The 11,984-nt window shown below is 36.9% G+C and overlaps 1 protein-coding gene and 1 long non-coding RNA gene across 9 annotated transcripts; one reads left to right on the top strand and one right to left on the bottom strand.

The window, feature by feature from the left end:
- Positions 1–554: 554 nt before the first annotated feature.
- On the bottom strand, positions 555–7,532 carry LOC311090431 (uncharacterized protein). Of its 6 annotated transcripts, none has more exons than XR_014607885.1 (7): positions 6,611–7,532; positions 4,674–5,670; positions 4,510–4,572; positions 4,029–4,166; positions 2,456–2,604; positions 1,331–1,448; positions 555–1,218 (listed from the first exon to the last, which is right to left on the bottom strand). XR_014607885.1 is itself a non-coding variant. In XM_084125688.1 (5 exons), the coding sequence occupies exons 2-5, from the start codon at positions 4,077–4,079 to the stop codon at positions 1,108–1,110; spliced, it is 429 nt and encodes a 142-aa protein (XP_083981814.1). In that variant the 5' UTR covers positions 4,080–4,166; positions 4,510–4,656; the 3' UTR covers positions 555–1,107. The 6 variants fall into 6 exon arrangements, 4 of the variants coding, with proteins under 4 accessions (XP_083981814.1, XP_083981811.1, XP_083981812.1 ...); XR_014607886.1 differs by having other exon boundaries at positions 5,562–5,670; XM_084125688.1 differs by lacking the exons at positions 4,674–5,670; positions 6,611–7,532 and having other exon boundaries at positions 4,510–4,656.
- Positions 7,533–7,756: 224 nt separating this feature from the next.
- LOC311094216 lies at positions 7,757–11,150 on the top strand. Of its 3 annotated transcripts, XR_014608604.1 has the most exons (5): positions 7,757–8,069; positions 9,010–9,118; positions 10,108–10,170; positions 10,514–10,651; positions 10,870–11,150. It is a non-coding gene; the product is annotated as an uncharacterized lncRNA (long non-coding RNA). The 3 variants fall into 3 exon arrangements; XR_014608605.1 differs by lacking the exon at positions 10,870–11,150 and having other exon boundaries at positions 10,514–10,796; XR_014608606.1 differs by lacking the exons at positions 7,757–8,069; positions 9,010–9,118; positions 10,870–11,150 and adding an exon at positions 9,412–10,006 and having other exon boundaries at positions 10,514–10,796.
- Positions 11,151–11,984: the final 834 nt, after the last annotated feature.

The raw sequence follows: 11,984 nt of genomic DNA, 5'->3' as shown, positions 1-11,984 counted from the left end.
TAATGCTAATTTGATGCTCAAAAACAGTACTTATTATCAATCTTGAAAACTGTTGTGTATGATTTATTTATTTTTATTGATGAATAGAAAATGTAATTTATTTGAAATAGAATCTTTTGTAACATTATAAATGTCTCTACTGTAACTTCTGATAATTGTAATGCATCTTTGCTGAATAAAAGTATTTATTTATTTTATTTACTCACCTTCAAGTTGTTCTAAACTTGTTCTTCTGTTTAACAAGAATGTTGGTAGACATTGACTTCAACACAGCTTACATTTTTCAGTGTAATTTGAGATGAAATTATATTTCACTGGTGTGATGTCAGACCTATTTTAGTGATATTGTAATAAAATTAGTAATACATGTTAACTATATTAACATTGTATTCCCGTTTAGCTACATTAAAAGTACTGTTCATGCAAAAGTAAAGTTTCTAGAGCAGTTTAAAAATAGACATGACTCAATCACATCTGTTGGCTTAGATAAAAACATACAAAAACACCTGTCATTACCAGGTTAGGTGTACAAAGCAATGACACATTTTTTTACTGAATTGCAAACAAACGATTTATTTACAATATGCAAGGGAACCAACATATTTAAGGGAAAAATATGTTTACAATAAATAAATAAATAAATAAAATGGGCAATAAATCACATCCAAAATAATGTGCGCACTGTGTATAATTATTTTGTATATATAAATACACACACATGCATATATTTAAGAAAAGTGTTATTTATAAAATATTTATATTTACCGGTAAATATAATATACCTCCGAGCAAATGAAAAGGTAGACAACACAATACAAAGAACAAAGCACATAGCACACAACTCAGTTCGGCAGAGAAATACACAAGAACTAGAATCACTACAGAAAACTCATTGCGCTACAAAGAGCTCAGCTCAGTTCACTACAGAAAACTCATTTCACTACAAAGAGCTCAGCTCAGTTCACTACAGAAAACTCATTTCACTACAAAGAGCTCAGTTCACTACAGAGTTCAAATCCGCTCCGAAGAGAAAGCATGAATGAACACGCCATCCTTTTAAACCAGCAAAAGGTAGGAAAAGCATTCGGGGAAAGAAGAGTACAAATATTAGCATAATGCATTTTGCTTGAGTTTGTGGCACACAAACTTCCTCATTTCCACTGCATGGCGTTGTGTCAGTTGGCTGGGACTGATACCTCTGGTCAGGGCAAGAGCATTCTGGACAGATAAATTTAAAATATTGAATGCCACATAAAAGGATTCATTTATGTATTTAAAAAAATTCTTACAAAAAGAGAAGCTCTGGCTATGAAGCTTTGTAATGCCTTACCAGTAATACAAAGGCTCCACAATTGTTTCCATCTTTTTGTGATGCAGAGCAGAGACCACCATTTCTCCAGAATCCTCCCAATTCTTTCGTCTTTGTGTACCTCACAGCCATATACTTCCTGAGTAAATAAGTGGAATACATTCAATTATTTACAAGGTAAAAATGAGTATTTCTAATGTGGCCTAGTTCAACTTAAAGGGGACCTATTATGCCCCTTTTTAGGAGATGTTAAATAAGTCTCTGATATCCCCAGAGTGTGTAAATGAAGTTATAGCTCAAATTAGTTTTTTTGCCAAAAAATTAGCTTGCCGTTTCTGTGTTTATCCCTTTACAACTTTCAAGAAGAGGGCGGCGCTTCAAGAGTTTATACTCCTCAGTCAGGAGGACGCACTAAAAATATCAGAAACTCTCAGTAGAGGTGTTCAATTTGAACTGGAGTCGGACAACCCTCCTCAGACTCGACGCTCAGTTTGAGCCAGTTTAAGGACTTAAATTTCATTTAAGTTTTTTTCAATGAAAAATTGGTAATGTGATATCAGTCATAAAAAGGGTATCGAACCAGAGACTACCTGTAGGAGGTGGTCTGAGTTTGGTAGCAATGGAACTGTGGCGTGATTCACGGGAATGTGAAAGCAACTACTTGGTGCACACTTGTTCAGGAAGTAAAGTAACTGGAAGTTAAGTGACGACGTCAAAACACATGATCATGATACTGACGATGATTTTCACAGTGTGTGCATTCAGAGTGGCAAATGAATGGCTTGCAATTAGCCATCTCTATAAAAGAGTCTGTTTGCAAGTAGCAGAAAGCTGCCTTCACACAACCTATAGATCCACGTGTCATTCACTCTGCTGTGCATAATAGCACCAAAATAATACAAAAGTATATATTGCACTTCTGTTTTCCATCATGCACTGTGATGATACGATATACGCGGGGCGCGCCGGGAACACTCGCACGTGAACCTCAACAAATGTGGCCAATATGAAGATCAATATGATGGCCGATAAGCAAGCAGAACTTAGTTCTGTTGGAATGAAAATATGTACACAGTATGACACTACACTATGATTAAAAAACATGTACAGTAACATTACTCAATTTGTAAAAATCCTTTATCTTACCTCCACATATCAACATATGTGACATTGTTCCCTGATAATGAGTCCAGTACTGATACTTCCATATTTGGAACATCTGCTACCAGAAGTATCCAGTGATTGCCCCTCACATGGATTGGAAGGAAAATCCACTTCAGTCGGGAGAACGCCATCTTGGAACGAATTTTAAAACGGTTAGTTCCAGTCCAATATTTGTATTGTGTGGCAGAAATCATCAATCAAAAGCTGGGTCACCATTCATAGCCATCTCAGAACAGGCACCATGTAACCATTTTATAAAAGCAATAAGGTCCTCGAGTCTAGTGCTGTATTGTGAATAAGTCAAGGCTGAAGGACGTTGTTAGGCGCAAAGAGTTCACAATACAGCACAGCCTCATGTACCTTATTGCTTACAGACATCAAGAAACTGTGAAATGTTTGCAATTCACTTTCATTCTATGGGAAAACATTTTTGTTATACTGAATGGCAACAGTCTGACATTTTTGTGTTTCCAGGAAGGAAGTCATATGGGTTTGAAATAATATTTTTGAGTTAACTAATCATTAAAGACTCACTAAACATGCATTTAAATAACCAAAGCAGATAGCACCTAGCTTGGCTCCTCATTGGAGACTTGGTCTGGGAACTACGTGTTCATTTTCTCGTATTTGAGGCGTGGTTTACGAATGCCCAGAGCCGTTTATTGGGCGCTATGAATGTCTATCAAATGCGCCTGTACGTAGCTCATAGCCAATCGCTTCAATTATACCAGATGACGTATGTAGAGCGACAGAAATTCGACGAGGAAAAAGACGATGGGTCAAAGATTTATTTGTACACGATGGCGTTTAGCGAATATTACCGTTTGTGCAAGATAAACATGAGGGTAGAAGGTAACGTCGAGTCTGATGCCATGTTGGATCCATAGATATAAACAAACTGCTTCAGTGTCGTCATCGTCTTGCTGCTCCCTCCACGTTCTGTGATTGGTTCCCTTTTTCAGGGGAAAATCTGGTCCATGGTGTCCAGACTGCCTAGCAGCGTGAATAAAATCGCGCTGCGAGCAAGGCAGTATGGGGAAACCCAGGCTAGATAGCACCATTGATGCAACAATTTCTGAATGTCACTTCAATTCAATTTTACTATAAAAGCATTTAATTTTTTAGATACTAATGAAAAGGAATGCATATTGCCTCTATGTTCAGATGACAATAAAGGTACTACCTGTGTTAAAGGGATAATTCCCCCAAAAATGAAAAATCTGTCATCTTTACTCACCCTTATGTTGTTTCAAACCTGTATAAATTTCTTTCTTCTGCTAAACACAAAATATATTTTGAAGAATGTTGATAACCAGACAGTTGCTGGTAGCCATTGACTTCCATTGTAGAAAAAAAAAAAAGAAAGTCACTGACTACAGTCAGTAGATACCAACATTATTAAAAATATCATCTTTTGTGTCCAACAAAAGAAAGATACGCAAACAGGTTTGGAACAACATATGGGTGAGTAAATTACAATTTTCATTTTTGGGTGAATTATCCCTTTACCATAGCAAAATATATATATTGTAAGATTTACACTAGTCATAATCACCTTTTCAAACATCCAGGCATCAAATCTGTCACGTTCCCAGAGCACAGGCATGTATGTAGAAATATTGAAACAGCGGTAGCCAGTGTTGGCTTCGATGCTGTTTTCGAGCGTCAACGTGTCCAAATATGCATTTATCACCTGTGACAAACAGTAAAGAAACTTAGTTTTGAAGATTTCAATCTTATTCTTTCCTTTTAACCTATCATGATACTTAATTCTACCTTATCATTTAACCAGTGAGGATGTTTCAGAGATTCAAAATCACTGCTCTCTAACACCTGTCCACAGACGGACAATCTAACTCCACTGTCTACCTCAATCTCATGCTTGCTCAGCTCTGCCAGAAGTGTCTCAGTCTCTGTCAAATAATACCATATTTTATCTTTCAAAATTGCAATTGCAAATTGCAGTAACACACCTAAACAATTTACATCGATATAGTTGCAGTATATTAAATGTATAACTTTAACATACTACTCACCTGTCAAATCTATTGCATCAAAGTCTGTCAACAAGTTCTCCTTCAAAAAACCAGACTGGTCCCCTGTGTCACGTACAACATAAAAAACAAAAAAAAACAAAGTTGCATTGAATGATGCATGTTAACATGGATGCAGACAGCAGTCCTTCCCATAGTAACCTTACCACTGTTCCTTTTCTCAATTCTACTTTTTTTGCCTTTCACCTTTCCTTTTCTTTTCCGGGTTGGAAGTACACGCAGTTTCAGCTTGTCATCTTGTTTACTTAGAAGAGGTAGTGAGTCTTCTTTTGGGACAAAGAATTTCATCTTTCCTGTAATTTCATGAATGGCTGCAGTTGCATTTAGCAACAACTCATGATCCACACATATGTATGATAGATCCTGGAGAATTTTTAATTTCTCCCGCAGGGCACACTGTGCAGTGGAAACTCCATTTGCCTCTGTGTCTGTCTTCGTACACTGAATGTCATGACAGTCTATGGCAACAGGGTGTTCAGTATTGTCCTCGTCATTACATGTCGGTGTGGTGCCCACGAGGCTATTGGCGCAGACAGTATCGTCCTTGTCAATCACTTCTTTCACCTTCAATTTTTTCTGACTTGACACAACATCTGAGTCAAGAGTGACATATGGACTGCTGATGTAGTCTGGACACAATGAGTACCATGAGCTGTCAGTGTGTTTGAAAACAGCAAAAAAATGCTTGCAGGGTAAAAAAGTGGACTTAAAATTTCTGCATTCACATGACGGAAAACGGTCTTTGTCTCTGAGATCCACAGAGTACCATTCACATGATTGCTCACTCTGGACTTTATAAAGCCCCTTACTCTGCTCTTGAACTTGTTGGGAGGTATAACAACAAGCTGCCTCTAGGTTTTTCAGGCAATGTTGTACAAAGGTTCTTGGACGGTCCCAGAGGAACTCAGGAACATTAGCACTGTAGACCTTGTGTTCACTGCTGTACATGTAATTAAGTTTAGCATATGAGAGGAGCTGTTCAGGGATGAACTCGGTAACTATTATTTCAACCAAAGATGATACTGTTTTAGTACCCGAAATCTTCAGGTAAAAGCTCTTCAATGAGTTGTTCATTGCTTCAGTGCCATTGTTTGTGGTTACAGACACATTAAATCCATGTGGAGAAAATCCTCTGCACCACCTCTGAAAATAAGAAAAAAGTAATTTAACACAAAGTAAAAGAAAAAAAACTTTCTGATCTCCCTTTACTGTCAATGTACATAAATGCATTACAATTAATTATAAACAATGAAACAAAACATCAAAAAAAATTAATTCTCAAGGTGGCACTGTTGTAACCCCTACCTCTTTAATATTGAGCCATCTTTTCTCAACATAGTTCTGAACTTCTGTATTACTCTTATACAAGACACTGTCCCTGAGCTTACTTATTGCTGCCTCACATGTTTCTCTATCATGTGCAGAAGCTACACTACGAAGGAGGCCAAGAAGTTCACTGCGATCTTGATCAGATAGATGGTTCTTGCCTGCAACAGGTGCATTGCAATGCCTAATTAGTAAGTACTTCAAAATGTTACAACTATTACTATTTAACACACATGTAATTTCTAGCTTTGTCAAGTTTAATAAACTAACATTACTTTTTTTCATATTATTTCTCTAATAATAAACATTTATTTGTAGGCGAAGTTCCTCAACATATAGCAGCTGAAATTATAGGGAAAAAACTTAACGATTATGACAAATATAATTGTTTATCATTTCCCTTAATATATTGTTTAATATCAACTACGGCAATGTTAATTAAAATACTAATTTTGTGTGGGGCAATTACATATAATTCTTAATGTAGACACATTTGAAATGAGCTAATATTTGATTTCTGAATTATTGCAGTGCCCAAACAGTGAAATCTGCACTTAGCCGCACGGAAAACTACATTATTACTCATATTAAATTGTCTGAGTTAAAGTAAAAAAATAACTGAGGTATGATACTGATTTGATCATAGAGAAAAAAGGTTTAATAAGACAACTGTAAAAACAAAAACAAAAAACATGTAGGGCTAGACATTCCTGGTCCATCACCACATACATTTTGAGAGAGAGAGAAGAATACTTACTTTCCCTTGTCCAGCGAATCCAGGCTTGCTCTCGATGGAAAGAACACAGGTATTTGTGAGTATTTGGGAAGACCAATTGAAGTGCCTGGTATTCTTGTTCACAATAATCAGTCATGAAATAATTTGGATTCCAGGCATCATTCCATTTTTTAATTAAAGACAAGGCCTCAGAGATAGCCATGGTGGACTCATTTTCACAAATGAACTCTGCAACAGGTTTGTAGCCAACATTTGTCCTGACAACAACTAAAAAAAGTGGCAAGGCATATTTTGTTGTTCTGTACGTGGCATCCAGGAGAACCATGTCTCCATACCGTTTAAGAAGTCTCTGCTGTTCTTGGGACTGATGTACAAACAAAAATGTGTTCTGCATGGTGGACTCCTTTTCTTCACTTTTCACACCATCACCATCTTGGGATTTATCATCTATGATTTGGGCCTCTGAGCATTTTCTGAAGTAAAAATGTGCAGAAGGATCATCTTCTTTCCATTTATTCAGCTTTATTTCCAAATTAAGCTGATCAAGACCAGAGTACCTTCCTGCTACTAAAGCCAAATGCACATGGTTTTGAATGGTATGGCTAGTTGGAAAGTAGCACTGATCATGTGACTTTGGGAGGACACAATCCGAAACTGAGAGTTCAGTGTTCACAAACTGTCGAAGCACTTTTTTAAGGAAAGGCACAGATGTAATTCCCAATGACACATACTCTTGAATTTTTTTCTTCACAAGAGGGTGGATATTTCTTGTGTATCCACTTTCTGCCGAAATCGTGTGGTGTTGGTGAGCTGTCTCAAATGGTAAGATGATGTGAATTATTTCAGATGACTCTGCTTCATTTTTCTGTAGAGCTGCTTTCAGAGTGTCCATGACGACTTGTTTTCTCAATTTTGAAGCTCCTTTCTCAATGCTGAATTTGTCGAATCTGGAAAAAAATTATATATGCTTTGTAAGAATATAATTGATTGAAAGAGTTGCTAAACAAACAAAAAATCTTAATGGTTTGATGTATTTTATAAGAGAATATTCTCTGTAAACCCACTTGGAAATTATATTTATTCAAAAAAATGCTAGCTTATGGCTGGCACTAAATACTTGGGGTTTCGAGTCTTAATTTGGAAATAAAGCTGAGACTTCTTAAACGGTATGGAGACATGGTTCTCCTGGATGCCACGTACAGAACAACAAAATATGCCTTGCCACTTTTTTTAGTTGTTGTCAGGACAAATGTTGGCTACAAACCTGTTGCAGAGTTCATTTGTGAAAATGAGTCCACCATGGCTATCTCTGAGGCCTTGTCTTTAATTAAAAAATGGAATGATGCCTGGAATCCAAATTATTTCATGACTGATTATTGTGAACAAGAATACCAGGCACTTCAATTGGTCTTCCCAAATACTCACAAATACCTGTGTTCTTTCCATCGAGAGCAAGCCTGGATTCGCTGGACAAGGGAAAGTAAGTATTCTTCTCTCTCTCTCAAAATGTATGTGGTGATGGACCAGGAATGTCTAGCCCTACATGTTTTTTGTTTTTGTTTTTACAGTTGTCTTATTAAACCTTTTTTCTCTATGATCAAATCAGTATCATACCTCAGTTATTTTTTTACTTTAACTCAGACAATTTAATATGAGTAATAATGTAGTTTTCCGTGCGGCTAAGTGCAGATTTCACTGTTTGGGCACTGCAATAATTCAGAAATCAAATATTAGCTCATTTCAAATGTGTCTACATTAAGAATTATATGTAATTGCCCCACACAAAATTAGTATTTTAATTAACATTGCCGTAGTTGATATTAAACAATATATTAAGGGAAATGATAAACAATTATATTTGTCATAATCGTTAAGTTTTTTCCCTATAATTTCAGCTGCTATATGTTGAGGAACTTCGCCTACAAATAAATGTTTATTATTAGAGAAATAATATGAAAAAAAGTAATGTTAGTTTATTAAACTTGACAAAGCTAGAAATTACATGTGTGTTAAATAGTAATAGTTGTAACATTTTGAAGTACTTACTAATTAGGCATTGCAATGCACCTGTTGCAGGCAAGAACCATCTATCTGATCAAGATCGCAGTGAACTTCTTGGCCTCCTTCGTAGTGTAGCTTCTGCACATGATAGAGAAACATGTGAGGCAGCAATAAGTAAGCTCAGGGACAGTGTCTTGTATAAGAGTAATACAGAAGTTCAGAACTATGTTGAGAAAAGATGGCTCAATATTAAAGAGGTAGGGGTTACAACAGTGCCACCTTGAGAATTAATTTTTTTTGATGTTTTGTTTCATTGTTTATAATTAATTGTAATGCATTTATGTACATTGACAGTAAAGGGAGATCAGAAAGTTTTTTTTCTTTTACTTTGTGTTAAATTACTTTTTTCTTATTTTCAGAGGTGGTGCAGAGGATTTTCTCCACATGGATTTAATGTGTCTGTAACCACAAACAATGGCACTGAAGCAATGAACAACTCATTGAAGAGCTTTTACCTGAAGATTTCGGGTACTAAAACAGTATCATCTTTGGTTGAAATAATAGTTACCGAGTTCATCCCTGAACAGCTCCTCTCATATGCTAAACTTAATTACATGTACAGCAGTGAACACAAGGTCTACAGTGCTAATGTTCCTGAGTTCCTCTGGGACCGTCCAAGAACCTTTGTACAACATTGCCTGAAAAACCTAGAGGCAGCTTGTTGTTATACCTCCCAACAAGTTCAAGAGCAGAGTAAGGGGCTTTATAAAGTCCAGAGTGAGCAATCATGTGAATGGTACTCTGTGGATCTCAGAGACAAAGACCGTTTTCCGTCATGTGAATGCAGAAATTTTAAGTCCACTTTTTTACCCTGCAAGCATTTTTTTGCTGTTTTCAAACACACTGACAGCTCATGGTACTCATTGTGTCCAGACTACATCAGCAGTCCATATGTCACTCTTGACTCAGATGTTGTGTCAAGTCAGAAAAAATTGAAGGTGAAAGAAGTGATTGACAAGGACGATACTGTCTGCGCCAATAGCCTCGTGGGCACCACACCGACATGTAATGACGAGGACAATACTGAACACCCTGTTGCCATAGACTGTCATGACATTCAGTGTACGAAGACAGACACAGAGGCAAATGGAGTTTCCACTGCACAGTGTGCCCTGCGGGAGAAATTAAAAATTCTCCAGGATCTATCATACATATGTGTGGATCATGAGTTGTTGCTAAATGCAACTGCAGCCATTCATGAAATTACAGGAAAGATGAAATTCTTTGTCCCAAAAGAAGACTCACTACCTCTTCTAAGTAAACAAGATGACAAGCTGAAACTGCGTGTACTTCCAACCCGGAAAAGAAAAGGAAAGGTGAAAGGCAAAAAAAGTAGAATTGAGAAAAGGAACAGTGGTAAGGTTACTATGGGAAGGACTGCTGTCTGCATCCATGTTAACATGCATCATTCAATGCAACTTTGTTTTTTTTTGTTTTTTATGTTGTACGTGACACAGGGGACCAGTCTGGTTTTTTGAAGGAGAACTTGTTGACAGACTTTGATGCAATAGATTTGACAGGTGAGTAGTATGTTAAAGTTATACATTTAATATACTGCAACTATATCGATGTAAATTGTTTAGGTGTGTTACTGCAATTTGCAATTGCAATTTTGAAAGATAAAATATGGTATTATTTGACAGAGACTGAGACACTTCTGGCAGAGCTGAGCAAGCATGAGATTGAGGTAGACAGTGGAGTTAGATTGTCCGTCTGTGGACAGGTGTTAGAGAGCAGTGATTTTGAATCTCTGAAACATCCTCACTGGTTAAATGATAAGGTAGAATTAAGTATCATGATAGGTTAAAAGGAAAGAATAAGATTGAAATCTTCAAAACTAAGTTTCTTTACTGTTTGTCACAGGTGATAAATGCATATTTGGACACGTTGACGCTCGAAAACAGCATCGAAGCCAACACTGGCTACCGCTGTTTCAATATTTCTACATACATGCCTGTGCTCTGGGAACGTGACAGATTTGATGCCTGGATGTTTGAAAAGGTGATTATGACTAGTGTAAATCTTACAATATATATATTTTGCTATGGTAAAGGGATAATTCACCCAAAAATGAAAATTGTAATTTACTCACCCATATGTTGTTCCAAACCTGTTTGCGTATCTTTCTTTTGTTGGACACAAAAGATGATATTTTTAATAATGTTGGTATCTACTGACTGTAGTCAGTGACTTTCTTTTTTTTTTTTCTACAATGGAAGTCAATGGCTACCAGCAACTGTCTGGTTATCAACATTCTTCAAAATATATTTTGTGTTTAGCAGAAGAAAGAAATTTATACAGGTTTGAAACAACATAAGGGTGAGTAAAGATGACAGATTTTTCATTTTTGGGGGAATTATCCCTTTAACACAGGTAGTACCTTTATTGTCATCTGAACATAGAGGCAATATGCATTCCTTTTCATTAGTATCTAAAAAATTAAATGCTTTTATAGTAAAATTGAATTGAAGTGACATTCAGAAATTGTTGCATCAATGGTGCTATCTAGCCTGGGTTTTCCCCATACTGCCTTGCTCGCAGCGCGATTTTATTCACGCTGCTAGGCAGTCTGGACACCATGGACCAGATTTTCCCCTGAAAAAGGGAACCAATCACAGAACGTGGAGGGAGCAGCAAGACGATGACGACACTGAAGCAGTTTGTTTATATCTATGGATCCAACATGGCATCAGACTCGACGTTACCTTCTACCCTCATGTTTATCTTGCACAAACGGTAATATTCGCTAAACGCCATCGTGTACAAATAAATCTTTGACCCATCGTCTTTTCCTCGTCGAATTTCTGTCGCTCTACATACGTCATCTGGTATAATTGAAGCGATTGGCTATGAGCTACGTACAGGCGCATTTGATAGACATTCATAGCGCCCAATAAACGGCTCTGGGCATTCGTAAACCACGCCTCAAATACGAGAAAATGAACACGTAGTTCCCAGACCAAGTCTCCAATGAGGAGCCAAGCTAGGTGCTATCTGCTTTGGTTATTTAAATGCATGTTTAGTGAGTCTTTAATGATTAGTTAACTCAAAAATATTATTTCAAACCCATATGACTTCCTTCCTGGAAACACAAAAATGTCAGACTGTTGCCATTCAGTATAACAAAAATGTTTTCCCATAGAATGAAAGTGAATTGCAAACATTTCACAGTTTCTTGATGTCTGTAAGCAATAAGGTACATGAGGCTGTGCTGTATTGTGAACTCTTTGCGCCTAACAACGTCCTTCAGCCTTGACTTATTCACAATACAGCACTAGACTCGAGGACCTTATTGCTTTTATAAAATGGTTACATGGTGCCTGTTCTGAGATGG

This window comes from Abramis brama, assembly GCF_963993115.1.
Source record: "Abramis brama genome assembly, chromosome: 1".
NCBI lineage: Eukaryota > Metazoa > Chordata > Actinopteri > Cypriniformes > Leuciscidae > Abramis > Abramis brama.
The sequence above is the reverse complement of the archived record's forward strand: the minus strand, read 5'-3'. Positions and strand labels throughout refer to the sequence as shown.

Coding starts and splice junctions, on each gene's coding strand:
- LOC311090431 (XM_084125685.1), bottom strand. CDS start 5,601: ATGAACAACTCATTGAAGAGCTTTTACCTGAAGATTTCGGGTACTAAA. Junction 4,573..4,673: donor AATTGAGAAAAGGAACAGTG/GTAAGGTTACTA, acceptor TACGTGACACAG/GGGACCAGTCTGGTTTTTTG. Junction 4,167..4,509: donor TGATGCAATAGATTTGACAG/GTGAGTAGTATG, acceptor TGTTTGTCACAG/GTGATAAATGCATATTTGGA.